This window comes from Nansenia antarctica (assembly GCF_963989245.1).
Source record: "Nansenia antarctica genome assembly, chromosome: 1".
Classification (NCBI taxonomy): Eukaryota; Metazoa; Chordata; class Actinopteri; order Argentiniformes; family Microstomatidae; genus Nansenia; species Nansenia antarctica.
In genome coordinates this window covers 74028294-74041847 of record NC_137674.1, presented here as the reverse complement: position 1 = coordinate 74041847, position 13554 = coordinate 74028294, and the positions used below count along the sequence as shown (strand labels likewise).

Below are 13554 nucleotides of genomic sequence, written 5' to 3'. Positions count from 1 at the left end.
CATGCGCTTTGGGCGTTCTGGGCACCCCGGTCAGACAGGGCTTGGGCTCGCATAACATTGTCCTCCGACGCCGTTACGCGCATTTTCTCATCTCCGTCAAACGCTAGTCGAGACCAACGCGAACTTCTTTCCGATTGTCTCGCCATGGTAGCACTCTGGGCCCATAACCTGTTAAACGTTGGTTATTGCGTATTGGCTAAGACCATAACGATCGGACTACACACTGAACGGAGGAATCATACGCTGTCAGACAGGGTTCATGTTATCAAGGAAGTAACTTTTATTGTGGGAATGGTCACATATATAGGATCAGCTGGTTCAATCATTCATGTCACACAGCTGGTGTCAATCAACCAATTATGCCCCACTCACACTGGGATAGGGATGACTGGAGAGCACACTCATGTCAACAGAAAAGAAGACTGACAGATGACATAAATGCTCTTGAGACCTCAGCAGATGCATTAGCCCTCAAAGCGGAGAGCACAGGCAAACTCACTCTTATTGCCAAGTCCAATAGCCTGAGAAAGGGTGCTAATGATAAAAACAGGAACAGAGGCAGAAGAATGGGTGAGCAAAAGAAATTGAGAAAATACTTTATAGATTAAATGGGTTAACTTAAAGATGAGACAAAAAATGCTCTCAAGACCTCGAATTTGCCGTCAAAGCGGAGACCACAGGCAAACTGAACTGAATGAACTGAAAAACTCAGAATGAACTGAAAAACAATTGAAAGGGCATAGCCACAAAAATCAAATGAACCAATAACCCCTAATCTTTTAATTTTGCAAAACATGTTATGTGTTTTTGGTTATTTATCTATTCATTTGGTAATGTTCATGCACGGTAATGTTTTTGCTTTGCGACATGTTTTGTATTAAGCTTTTGCTAAGGAAATAAACAAGGATTTACTCAACTCATAAATAAGTCTCTGTATTGCTTAACTACACAGATTACACAATATATTGTTTTGCTGTGCTGTGGTAGAGAAGGCAAGAGACCATCACACATCAAGCCTCTCTTTTTAATTGTTGTCTGTGAGCGGATAGTTCCTGTTATATAAATTCTCATCTAGATCTGTCTCAAACTATGCCGTGTTGGGTCCTTGAATTTGAGGGAATTGAGTCTTGAAAGTCCTTGAAAGGTGCTTGAATTTGATGTTTCAGAAGGTGTGGGAACCCTGTGAAGGTAGAGTGCGTTCGAGGGTTTTAGATAAGAAGGAGAGAAGGGATACAGGTCTGTAGTTATGGACAACAGACGGGTCAAGACTCTTAAGAAGAGGCTTCAGTCTGGCTGTCTTAAAGGCAGCTGACAGATCCTGTGTATTGGAACCTATCAGGGTGGAGCGTTCCCCCCTAATTCGGTTAGTTTGGACATATGTGAACAGCAATCGCACTCTGATTCGGTCTGATCCGGACCAAATCAACTGGTCCAACCAAGTCCGCCTAGACAAGGTTGTCTCTGTCTGATTGCAATCGCTCCACGGATTTGTTTGCAGTGAGAACGCACGTTACCCACAGACCGAATACAACTCAATTGCTGTACCCTGCACTGTCCAAACCTCAACAATATAATATGAATAATACACTGAAAATAGATAGCGGTCAAACATAAGACATACATTTATTCCAAATGATTATTTCAGTCTTGGACATGATCGAACAAACGCATACAAGTGGTCACATGACCAACTTACACAACTTAACATTCTGTTATATCTGACTCCAAAAGACATTTCATGATTAATAATGACTGACAATGCTTTGCTCATCCCTGTGTGACAATCGATCGGATCCAAGATTCCATAAAAAATACACAAAATGCTATTTCACCATGCCCTCACTTTAAGATAAATCAGCTTGTGAGGAGTTTATGCCAATACCTGTATAATCTGTGTCATTATCAATGCATGTGAAAACATTGATGGTAAACTCTGTGATAACCTGGTCACGATTATGTCGTTTTGTCAGAAAATTCGAATAGAGTTCTCAAAAGTTGATTGTCAATCACAAAACGTTTAGCAAGCGTGTGGTGTTGAGGGCGTATTCAGAACCACAGCAGACCTGAAGATCGTTTGTTCTGTCAAGATTGCAGTGTGAACACGAATCATGGATATTAGCGTTGATTGCTCTTCTCTGGATTGCTCTTCTCTGGTTCATATCAGAGTCAGTGTTCGGTATGAACAACATATTCACTTTGAGCAAGCATCAAGACTATGCCTAGAGAATGCCGCTCCCTTTCCCATTTGTTTGGCGTAGGCTTGTCCACATGCTGCATTATTACTCAACAAGTTGGCCATAAATGTAATATGAAGAGAACATTGAGACATACATGAGAACACCCTCTGCAGCTGAGTTTAGATTAAAATCACAAGGCTTTCGACAAATTGAGTTTTCCCCAAGTAGTAAAACAAACCGAATTAGGAGGGAAACGCTCCCTGATTCGGACCAACGAGCTAGGTGTGAATGCGCCCTTAAACACCTTGCAGAGTAGTTTCAGCCCCTCCAACTGGAGATTGACAGCAGTTGGTTTCAGACAGATTGTATTCAACAGAAACTAGGTCCCAGGGCTTCAGGCAGGATAGCCACAACAACACACAGCAGAACTACTGACAACTCACTGACTTTAAACAAGATTACACTAACTTACTTATTATGTTGTGCAGATGATTGAAATTGTTGATTTTTCTTCGCCTCTTCTTCCCCTCCATCCTCTGTGCGTGTGTGCAGGCAGAGCGTTGGAGCCACCAATGAGAGCACCCTGTCACTCTTCTTCCGCTCTCTGCTGCCAAACTTCAACCTGCAGGTGAGTAGGAGTCCCTACGGTAGGCCTGGGTTAGCCTGGTGAGTAGGAGTCCCTACGGTAGGCCTGGGTTAGCCTGGTGAGTAGGAGTCCCTACGGTAGGCCTGGGTTAGCCTGGTGAGTAGGAGTCCCTACGGTAGGCCTGGGCCAGCCTGGTGAGTAGGGTGAGGCCAGGGGCAGCCTGGTGAGTAGGGTGAGGCCAGGGGCAGGTGAGGGCTCAGCTACCTGAGGTAAGAATAGGCGAAGGAAAGAAAGAAAAAGCCCCTGTAGTCCGTAGAACACAGTGACTGCTTTGTCTCCTCGATCGTCAGTGTCACCTCATCCTCTGTAAAACTCTTTCTGTGTTTGTTATTGTCGTACACGGGACAGAGGCTAGCTGTGACTAATCAGAGCGGGGGGTAAGAATAAGATAAGAGACCTCTCAAACACAGACCTCACGGTGACAAAGACATTGTTCCTTATGTCTTCGTAGTCCCTTTCCCAAGGGTGACAAATAAGGAACGAAAAACTGTGTAGGCATATGACCCCCCCCTACACACACACACACATACACGGCACACACGCACACTCACACACACACACACACACATACACTCACGGCACACACACACACACACGGCACACACACGGCACGCACACACACACACGGCACACACACGGCACGCACACACACACACTCTCACGGCACACACACACACACACACACACACACACTCACGGCACACACGCACACACACACACACACTCGCACACACACACACACACACACACACACACACACACAGCACACACTCACAGTTTAATAGGCGATTAGAGATGAAAGCTGCCTGAATGGTTCCGTTGCAGAGACCAACAATGAGAACAGTCATGAGGTGTAAACAGAGTTATCTAACCCACGACCCGGCCCCCTCCTCAACACCACAGCTTATGCTAAAACACACTGCCCTGCTTTATCCAGAACCAAGGTTGCAGACAGGAAGGATGGGTGAGGGAGAAAGGAGGGATGACATGTCCCCGGCCGTAATCGAACCGGGGACCCTGCGGTTACATGGTCAACGCTTAACCCGCTACGCCACCCTTGTTTTTCTTTTAAAGCTATTTTTTCTGAGTGGGGCAGTCCCACTCATATTTTTCATTCCATTGGACAGATACAGGGAAGTAAGGAGAAGATGGGAGAAAGGGCATGTCAGCAGGGCATGGGCCGGACTCGAACCCACATGGGCATATGTGTGCACTGTAGACCGCGGTGCTAGACCGCTGGACCACCCCAGGCCACGCCCTCCCCTTGTTAACCAGCCTTATGGAGAACACACCTGAGAGGTGTCACGTATCTGTGTTGCGTATCTGTTTAAGGCACACCTACGTACAAACAACTAACATGAAGAGACTATACACAGTGTTTCATCAAAGAGAGCAAGGCTTTATTTCATAATGTTGGGCATTTTAAACCGTTTCGGCATCTTAAACCGTTTTGACCATTCTATCAAATTAGAGAGGGGAAGAGATGCAATTAGGATAAGAAAGATATATGGTTAGGATGGGGAAAAAGAGAGTGCTTTTATTATATTATTAGATAATGCTGATTTATACAACAGTTAGTTCCGACCAGTGGCGGCTGGTGATGCATGAGAATATATATATAACTTAATTATTTTTATATATAACTTATTAAAGGGCAAACTGCAAACACAACAAAAGTATAATGCACAACAACTGACAAATCAACTGGAATAGTCTTTGTTAGCAGAGTAGACCTAATGTTAACAGAATGGACTTATACCCTTTGTCTATCTGTGCAGCGGTAAGGTGAATAATTCTAGCAGTACTGTCCAGACAGTTGTCTTGTTTAGCCATTCAACTAGGCATTATTTATTCAATGGAGAAAGACATGGAACACAATGCAATTGTGATAATAAATGTGTTCTTTGTTACTTCTTTAATTAAATTAAAGTGTACCTTTCTATTATCATACAATATTTCCTTGAACATGTAAACTCTATAATCATACAGTTGTCTTTCTATTAGTTGTCTCTGTCATACTGGACTGTTTGTTATCATCCTGAACTATCTCTGTTGCTCACCTCACCTCAGTTCTGTCTCTATTGCTCTCCTCTCCTGTTGTCTGTCTCTCTGTTGCTCTCCTCTCCTGTTGTCTGTCTCTCTGTTGCTCTCCTCTCCTGTTGTCTGTCTCTCTGTTGCTCTCCTCTCCTGTTGTCTGTCTCTCTGTTGCTCTCCTCTCCTGTTGTCTGTCTCTCTGTTGCTCTCCTCTCCTGTTGTCTGTCCGAATATCGGTTGTTAAGTCACGACGTGTTTCCGGGTCCAAAGTTGGCTGAGGCGCTGTCTTCGAAATGCCGCAATAATAATAATAATTAATTATATTTATATAGCGCTTTTCCGAGGCTCAAATACCCTGACAATATGGGGAAAACGGGAAAGTGCTGTGTCCCTTGTTGTATGAATAGATCCGAGTCTAAAAAACGATTAAACTGTCATTCTACCGCTGTAGTACACTGGTATTCTGGTGCGGAGAATTTCTGGTTTGGAACCGGAAATTGCAAAACGTCACGTTTGACGTCAGACTTAACAACCGGATATTCAGGGCTCTCAAGTCTCACGCATTTTTTTATTTTTACTACCTATTCTGTTCCCACTGCGCGTAACCAGGGCGCAACTTCAACAGATAGCGAACACACACTGACACATCAATGAATCCTCAGACGCTGGAGTAAAGTTTAGTTCTTTACTAAATCTTCAGAAACATGAGTGGTCGTTTGGTTATTTTGTAAAACTGTAAATAAACATAAGAGTACAATTACTGTAATGCTCAAAACTATACTGTTACACTTTCAACATCAACAGTATGTAGCCAACATATAATATCAATATAGCAATACAAATACAGCTCCAAAATATTTATACTTAAATAATATAAGCTATGTATTTATAAACATATACATTATACATTGTAGTTAAGCAAGAAAATAAAAGGCAAACTTACAAGCAAAGCCTTTTCCAGGGCAAGAATGTAAACAATGAGATTCTCCGGAGCTCTTTCTCTCAGCTAGCTGCTGCTACGAGTTACTATCACGTCTGAACAGTGTGCTCACGTCATGTGACTAAACAAAACCGATATCCAATTAATAAAGGCAGTAACGAATGTAATGTCATAAAATGTCCACTAGATGTCTCCAAAATGAAAACCTAAGAAACCATGACACTACCCCTAGTGGTAGTGGCCCTAGGCTGCAGCCTAGGTAAGCCTATAATCTGCGCATGCTCGGGGCGCAGGATTGGAGACAGCCAATTGGAGCGCTGCTACAGCTCACGTGTAAGCCAAAAGTATTTGCAGTGCCATAGACCGCCATTCGGCCGGCGTCCCGACTCCTCCCCTATGTATTTTCACAGTGAATTTTCCACACACACAGATAAAATGTTTATTGCCGACTTGTTCCCGGTTTCACTAGCTACCGTCACATATTAGCTTAGACCTGCTTGTTCTAAATCAAATTAGTCCGATTTTCTGCTATCAGATGATTCGAATGGCTGGAAAGGATTCGGCACTTATGTACTAACATTCACCTCAGGTCCCCTTCACTGTTTCTCTAGAAATCAACATTCATCGAAGATATTTTTTCCTGATTTTATCCCTTTTTCACCCAATTTGGTATCCAATTGCACCCAACCTAGTATCCAATTATCCCCTGCCTATTGCGTAGGATCCGCCGCACGACCCCGTGGCCGGCAGCCCCAGAGGAGATAGCCAGGCAGACTAGCTGTCTGGCTCCTCGAGCCCAACACTGTTATTCCAGCACCAGACGGGGGCGGTGTTGCGCGACGGATCCTTGTCCGGAAATAGTCCTATACCCCCCTTGGGAGCGGCCGCTCAATATGCCGCTCCCTGTGGGCCCCGGCCATATCCGGATCTGGCGAGACCGGGATTCGATCCCAGTCCCCGGTGGGCAGCTTGCACCAGTGGCTGATGCTTAGACCGCTGCGCCACCGCGGGGACAGAAAATATTATTTTGACGCACACACACACACACAGATGATTACACACACATTATTGTATGAGTTGACGGTTGTCGTGGTGATTGTCCATACAGGGTGGGCAGAGGCCGGAGGATGACCTGGAAGTGGCTCGGGCAGGGCGGGAGCTGAACCAGGAAGTGAACCGTCTCATGGTGGCCATGAGGGACATGCTGGCCAACATCCAGTTTCAGGAGCCGCCGAGAGAAGACAACCCTGACAGGGACGAGGAAGAGTGGGACTGAGAGAGGAGGAGGAGGAGGAGGTGGGGGAAGAGAGTTATGGAAAGAGAGGAATGGAACTGGAGGACAAGAAGAAGAGCTGGAGCAGGGAGAGAAACAAATATTTCAAAATGTAAAATAAATTACTGACTGTAGATATGACAGAAATGGGGAGTGGCGACGAAATAGGAAGGGATAGAGAACCAGTGGGCCGATTGGAAGCATGGCCCTAATAATAGACAAGTCAGGACATTGTGACTCCTTACATAACGAGTCCCTCTGCTCTCAGAGCTCCTTCTCAGGACAGTTGTGGAGTGGATGCCCCCTCCTCCCCAGCAGGAAGGAGGTCACCAACAGACCTCCCTCACCACAGTCGCTCATCAAGTCTCCTACAAAGGAACGTTGTTCATCAAAACATTTCTAATTTGCCGGGTGGAACTTTTAGACAACGTTGTTGTTGCGACAATGTTGTCTTTTATCAGAGGGAGGGAACTCTTATCTCTGAAGTATAATAATTTCTGATTGAATAAATCCATAAGGTGTTGTCTTAGCAATTGGATGTCATATTATACGATACATACTGGGTTGATAAAAGGTCAGGTCAAAGGTTGACTAATAAAATAAGGTTTATAAAATAAAAAATGGGATTGCTCAATAATTAATCATATTCATGGAGCACAGGATTTTGTATATCATATTAACTAATTGGTTGTCCTTTGATTTTTCGGATCCCAGCAGTGGACCTAACCAGTGGTTGTTCATCATGGAGAATAGACATTCAGAGTTGTTGTGTGCATAACCAAGCCAGTTGCCCACCACTATGCAAAAAGTCAATGCAGATAATAAATCTGTACACATGGTTCAATGGTTTGTTCTGACTTTATTATAGGCCTACTCATGAAGGTAGGTAATGTAATAGTTCAGTTATTGTGCATACACTCACCTAAACATGCTTGTCATTGTGCTTCTCTTGAAGTTAGTGTTACCTTCGCTGTTGACCAGCGGGACGGGTTGGTCATGCGCTGTCTTCCATTCCTGCTACTCTGAGTTTGAGACTTCCTCTCAGGTTCCCGCCTCAACTCTTCATTTGTGCTTGTAGATAGGCTTCGCCTTCATTTTGTTGTCGTCAAATCAAGTGTAAAATGGCTGAGATTATCCTCAGTGGCCTTGGAGAGGAATACTGTACTTGTGCTATTTAGCCATCTTCTCCAGGCATCGTCCTCTGTCTCTAGTTTCATCGTTGGCCGATGTTTTGACAACATTGCTTTTCTTCCTTTCTTATCAGACATGTAGGAAACCTAATCGCCCCTCCTGTCATCTTCTGAAAAAAGAACTTCAAGTGGGCTTGATGATACATTATAGACTTCTAATTTAAACTAATGTTTGGCCTCAGATCCAGCCATCAGTCATTTATGAATTTATCAGGAGTGTTGGCTTCTCGTAAGATGCCGTAGCTCTTCCTCAGGCTGAATATTTGTGTTTCATTATTCATCCCCACTCTCAAAGGATGTTTTATTTTCCCCGACTCTTATGTTTTAATTTTTATATGTTTTCATTCAGACTGGTTCTTCCAGATAATTTGATAAGAGGGATTCTGCCAGAGGTTGTTCGTCGTCCCACAACAGGAAGGGAAACAAAGTCCCATGATAGCCGTTTGCATAGCTGAATAGTTTTCATTCACCCAAAAATATTAGAGGAATAACGGGGGGGCGGGGGGGGGGTCTATTTTAAGAAGCCTCGTGTTCAGCGGATTGCAAACATCCACAGTGTGGTTGCGCAAATAAGTACACAAGACAGAGACACAGACACATCAACAACACCAGGACACCCGCTCTTTACTGTTTATGTGAGACACATGACGGTGTAATGCTGTGAGTTCAGTTCCACCCTACAGCTACGTTCAAACAGGGCCTTGTCTCTACTTCACCTGGAGCTACAGCATCGGTCATTAGAAATGTTCATGTGAGTGTTCATGTGAGGTCTTCCTACCTCACACACACACACTGGGCTCTGTGTGAGGTTCCGAGGATGGAGTTGCAACTCTCTTCTGAACTTTTGATCTACTGTAACTCAATCAATCGTTGTGGCCTGAAGGCCTAACCCAAGAAGCCACTCTAATTTAGATCTGGACTCATTGCTGGCCACTTCAGAACTCTCCAACACTTTGTCTTAAACCATTTCTGGGTCATTGTCCTGCTGGATGATCTATGACCTCTGATGGAGACCCAGCTTTCTGACACTGGGCCCTACATTGTGCCCCAAAATTCTTTGGTAGTCTTCAGATTTCATAACCAGTCAAGGCATCCGGTGCCAGAAGCAGCAAAGCAACTCCTAAACATCTGTGAACCTCCACCATGTTTGACTGTAGGGACTGTGTAATTTTAATTTTGTTTTCTGCAAACAGTACAATTATATGCTTTACCAAAAAGCAATTTTTTGGTCTCATCTATCCACAGGACGTTCTCCCAGAATGATTTTGGCTTCCCCAGGTAAGTTTTGGCAAACTCCAGTCTGGCTTTTTTTTATGTCCCTTTGTCAGCAGTGGGGTCCTCCTGGGTCTCCTACCATAGTGTCCCATTTCATTCAGATTGCAGCAGATAGTGCAAGCTGATACTGTTGTACCCTGTGCTTGCAGGGCAGCTTGAATTTGTTGCAATCTTTTCATAAATATTTCTCTTTCGTCCACGTCCAGGGAGGTTAGCTACAGTGCCATGGGCTGTAAACTTCTTGATGACGTTGCACACAGTGGACACACAGGAACATTAAGATCTCTGGAGATGGACTTGAGATTGTACATGCTTTTCAATTTCAATCACAATTTTGTTTCTCAAATCCTCAGACAATTCTTTGCTCTTCTTTCTTTTCTCCATGCTCAGTGTGGTACACACAGATACACAACACAAAGGTTGAGTCAACGTTTCTCCAGTTTAACTGTTTGCAAGTGTGATTTCTATATTTCCAGCCCCTGGAGCTTGCCACAGCTGAGTGTAATACAAATTAAAGGAGCATTACATGCTTGAAAAACAATTATTTCTTACAATTTTGTAATACATTGCAGAGTTTGTGGAATGATATCAGATTTGGCTTTTTTTCCTCAGCTTTTTTGTGTTCCAATGCAAACAAAAGAAAGAAATCTGAGAATACCAAAGCATTTGTAATTGCAGAATTTTCTGGGAGAAGTGGTGCATTATCTGACGGAAGTATTTTTGGCCATGACTGTACCTCATTGTATGATGGATAAGTGCATTACCAGATATACTCTATATATGCTTCTGACATTCAGATTTTACTGAGTTATTAATATGGTCTTTGGTATCTCAGGACCTTTGCCCTTTTCTAAAGGGCTCTGCACACAGCGTGCGATTTCTGTTGCGCGTCAACGTTCCATTTTGAAGTTTGAATGGAAGTCTATGAGAAAATCATAAAACATCGCATCCCAATGCACACAGCGTGCGATGCAATTTCTGTTGTATGTTCTCATAGACTTCCATTCAAACTTCAAAATGGAACGTTGACGCGCAACAGAAATCGCATGCTGTGTGCAGAGCCCTTAAGAGTTCCTGTGCTTCCTTCTCCCTCATTTAGCAGGTCATTCGACCTTTCTAATGACTAACAATGCAATATAAATATAGTAGCCTAATACGTTCACTGGTCGTTGTTGGCTACTGGATTTCGCCCCACAACCCAGTCGCAATAAGTAACAATTGTAAAATCAATGTTGGCAGCTCAATCTTCTGTGCGTGGACTAACAACATTTGTTACATTAATTAACAACTGTGCTGTGGGAGAGGAGTGGGACTTGATTGTCAGAAGAGATTATGTAGCCCCCGAAGCTTTTCTTGGGAAAGTGGTGAAGCACTTTCCCAAGAACTTTGCGGTTTGACTGAGCTGAGTGTTGAGATTAATATCAGCTGTATATCAGATATAAATATTAGATGTATGTTGGAGTATAACGAGAACAGTATACTCTGGTTTGACTGTCAACGGACTGGGGCATGTCTAAGAACTAGTCAACTCGTCATCTGTATGTATGGTTTCATTATGTAAACCAGCTCTTTTCCCTTTTTTTTTTTTCTTTTTTTCCTAGCACCAGGGGAGCCCCCCCCCCTCCCAAATTTCGTTGTTTGGTACCTGTACTATATCAATGACAATAAAGACCATTCATTCATTCATCTATAGGGTTTCTAAATTAGGCTCGAGCAAAACTAAAGAAACCTAAAAATGTGAAACTGTCAGATTCTCATATAAGGGCCTATCTGAAATCCAAAGAGACACAAGGTACATGCGTGTCAGGTCACTACATTAAGCTATGGTGACATTGACCAGCTCAGTGGCCTTGCGGTTAGAGTGTCCGCTCTGAGATTGGGAGGTTGTGAGTTTGATCCCCGGTCGAGTTATACCAATATACTCTAAAAATGGTACCTGATGGAACCCCCTGCTTGGCACTCAGCATTAAAGGTTGGATTGGGGGTAAGACCCTGCGACATACCAGAGTCATGTCCAGGGGGTGTACTTGTAGATCAAGCTGCCTCACGCTACAGAAACAGGAGATGTGTTTCTATGGGCCATTAGGCTCGAGAACCATCAGTTCTCACGGCTACTTACTTCCTTATGTTGACAGTGGATTCCCTAACCTCATAATGTCCAAAATATATGAGTGTAATGAGGACAGCATGACATAAGCGGGTCATAATTGCAGTTTGACATTTATAAACCAAGTTCAAGGATGTTGCACAGCACTCATTTAAGGCTAATGGTGTGTGTGTGTGTGTGTGTGTGTGTGTGTGTGTGTGTGTGTGTGTGTGTAAATACAACATTAAGTGACTAAGTGCACAGGCAGATCGTTCTATCTATCTCCTGTCCAGGATGTCACAGATTTGGAGATACGCATATAGATTGTCTTTACCTTTACTATGCCTTATTCGGTTTTATGTGTAGTTTGCAGTTTAGCAGTAGCTAAAACTCAATTATGACGGGTTGCAGGTAAGGATTTTATAGTTAATAGTTTTCAAAGTCAATCTCATGGTGCTCATCAGCTGGAGACCGATAGAGATCTCTGTATGGCCCTGAGGGAAAGGTTACTGCTTGGTCTCTAAGTTCTCACAATCACCATGGAGAGCTTGACTGCTAACAGTTGACACCGTTGTTCTGCTCTGCTCTGCTCATAAAGCCTATCCTCAAAACTACGAATTTTTGTTCGTATCTCCCATGAAATCGTAAGGAGGGTTATATTGTTTTCGCTTTTTCACATTTTGCTTGTGATATGCCCTCCAGGACAAATTATACACACTGAATGTTGAGAATTTAGGGAGGCGATGTTTGGTTTTACCTTCTATGCGACTGCGCAACAACTGGTTTAAAGTGCTGTTGCTGAATAGGTCGCTGTTTATCTGCAGTTATTGGGAGAGTGGTATGGGGCTCAACACGCGAACTTAATTTGGCCAAATAGACTGCCAAGAAAGGCAGCTTTGCCGAGAGCATCATTTTTGGAAAATAATAAATAGGCTACAATTATTGCTGGGGAATTAGCATTGACTAGCCTATGTGATTACCCAGCAGTTAATGTTCTGCCTTGGTAGATTAATGCATTCATACTGAACTCTGTCCATTTTCATAACTAATCTCGTTAAATAGTTCTGATGCGAGGTCACGCATTCGTTAGTGTTTGTGTCCGGCTTGGGAATCATGCGGTTGGCTTTCGGCGTAAGAAAGGAGGAGTTACAAAAGCTGTGGACCCTTTTAATAAGAAAACACTGTCAGTTTGTTTAGTTCACAGCTCAGTTGGAAAGGCTGTGGTTCACATGGATTGACTGTAGACTAGTTGGTCGCCCAAATGTTGCATTTTGTTCATGCGAGTGTGCACCAAGGAATTCTGGACTTTCTGGATTCAGGGACTCAGACAGGAGAATATCATCTCTTGGAATAATTATGACTCGAATATATGTCTCTTCTCCCATGACAATTTGAGAGTAAGGATTTGAGTCCAGAGAGTGACTTTGGTAAGAGGCGGTCTTGCATGGATTATTCTTTTGGGCAGTTGAGGTTGTCGCTCTGCAAGCAAGTGCTCAGAACAGTGGTGGGGAACCCATCTCATGCAGGGAAAGAGACGTAAAAAATCACGTTCAGGACTGTGACAGAAAGGTGAGCTAACACCTTTCCCCTGATCTTGCACGATATTTGTTAATAGCTTCCGTTGTATTATGTATTACATTTTTACATTGTTTGACATTTAGCAGACGCCTTTATCCAAAGCGACTTACAACAAATAGGCCTACATTTGTCTAACGTAAGAGAATGTATTATAACTTGAAATAGTTCATAACACCGTCAATACCTGCCAGACAGTGCATTAGTTGAGCTAATTGTATGACCATGGGGGGTATTCACACAAACCACAAAGAAGATCTGATTAGACTTTTTTTTTCTTTCCCCTCATTCAGTCAAACAGTGCGCTGTGGTGAAGGTCAGGGTTCCGTATCGGAGCTCCTGCAGCAGAGAGGCGGAC

General features: G+C 43.5%; 1 protein-coding gene across 1 annotated transcript in view; it reads left to right on the top strand.

Moving 5' to 3' along the window:
* The window catches only part of tcf25 (TCF25 ribosome quality control complex subunit), a gene marked incomplete at its 5' end in the record, with an annotated part of 38321 nt that extends 30555 nt beyond the window's left edge, over window positions 1-7766 (top strand). Inside the window, 2 exon segments of the mRNA XM_080547694.1 lie at window positions 2730-2805; window positions 6906-7766. Coding sequence (XP_080403820.1) covers window positions 2730-2805; window positions 6906-7073 — 244 coding nt within the window. The 3' untranslated portion in view covers window positions 7074-7766.
* Between the last annotated feature and the right edge of the window lie 5788 nt (window positions 7767-13554).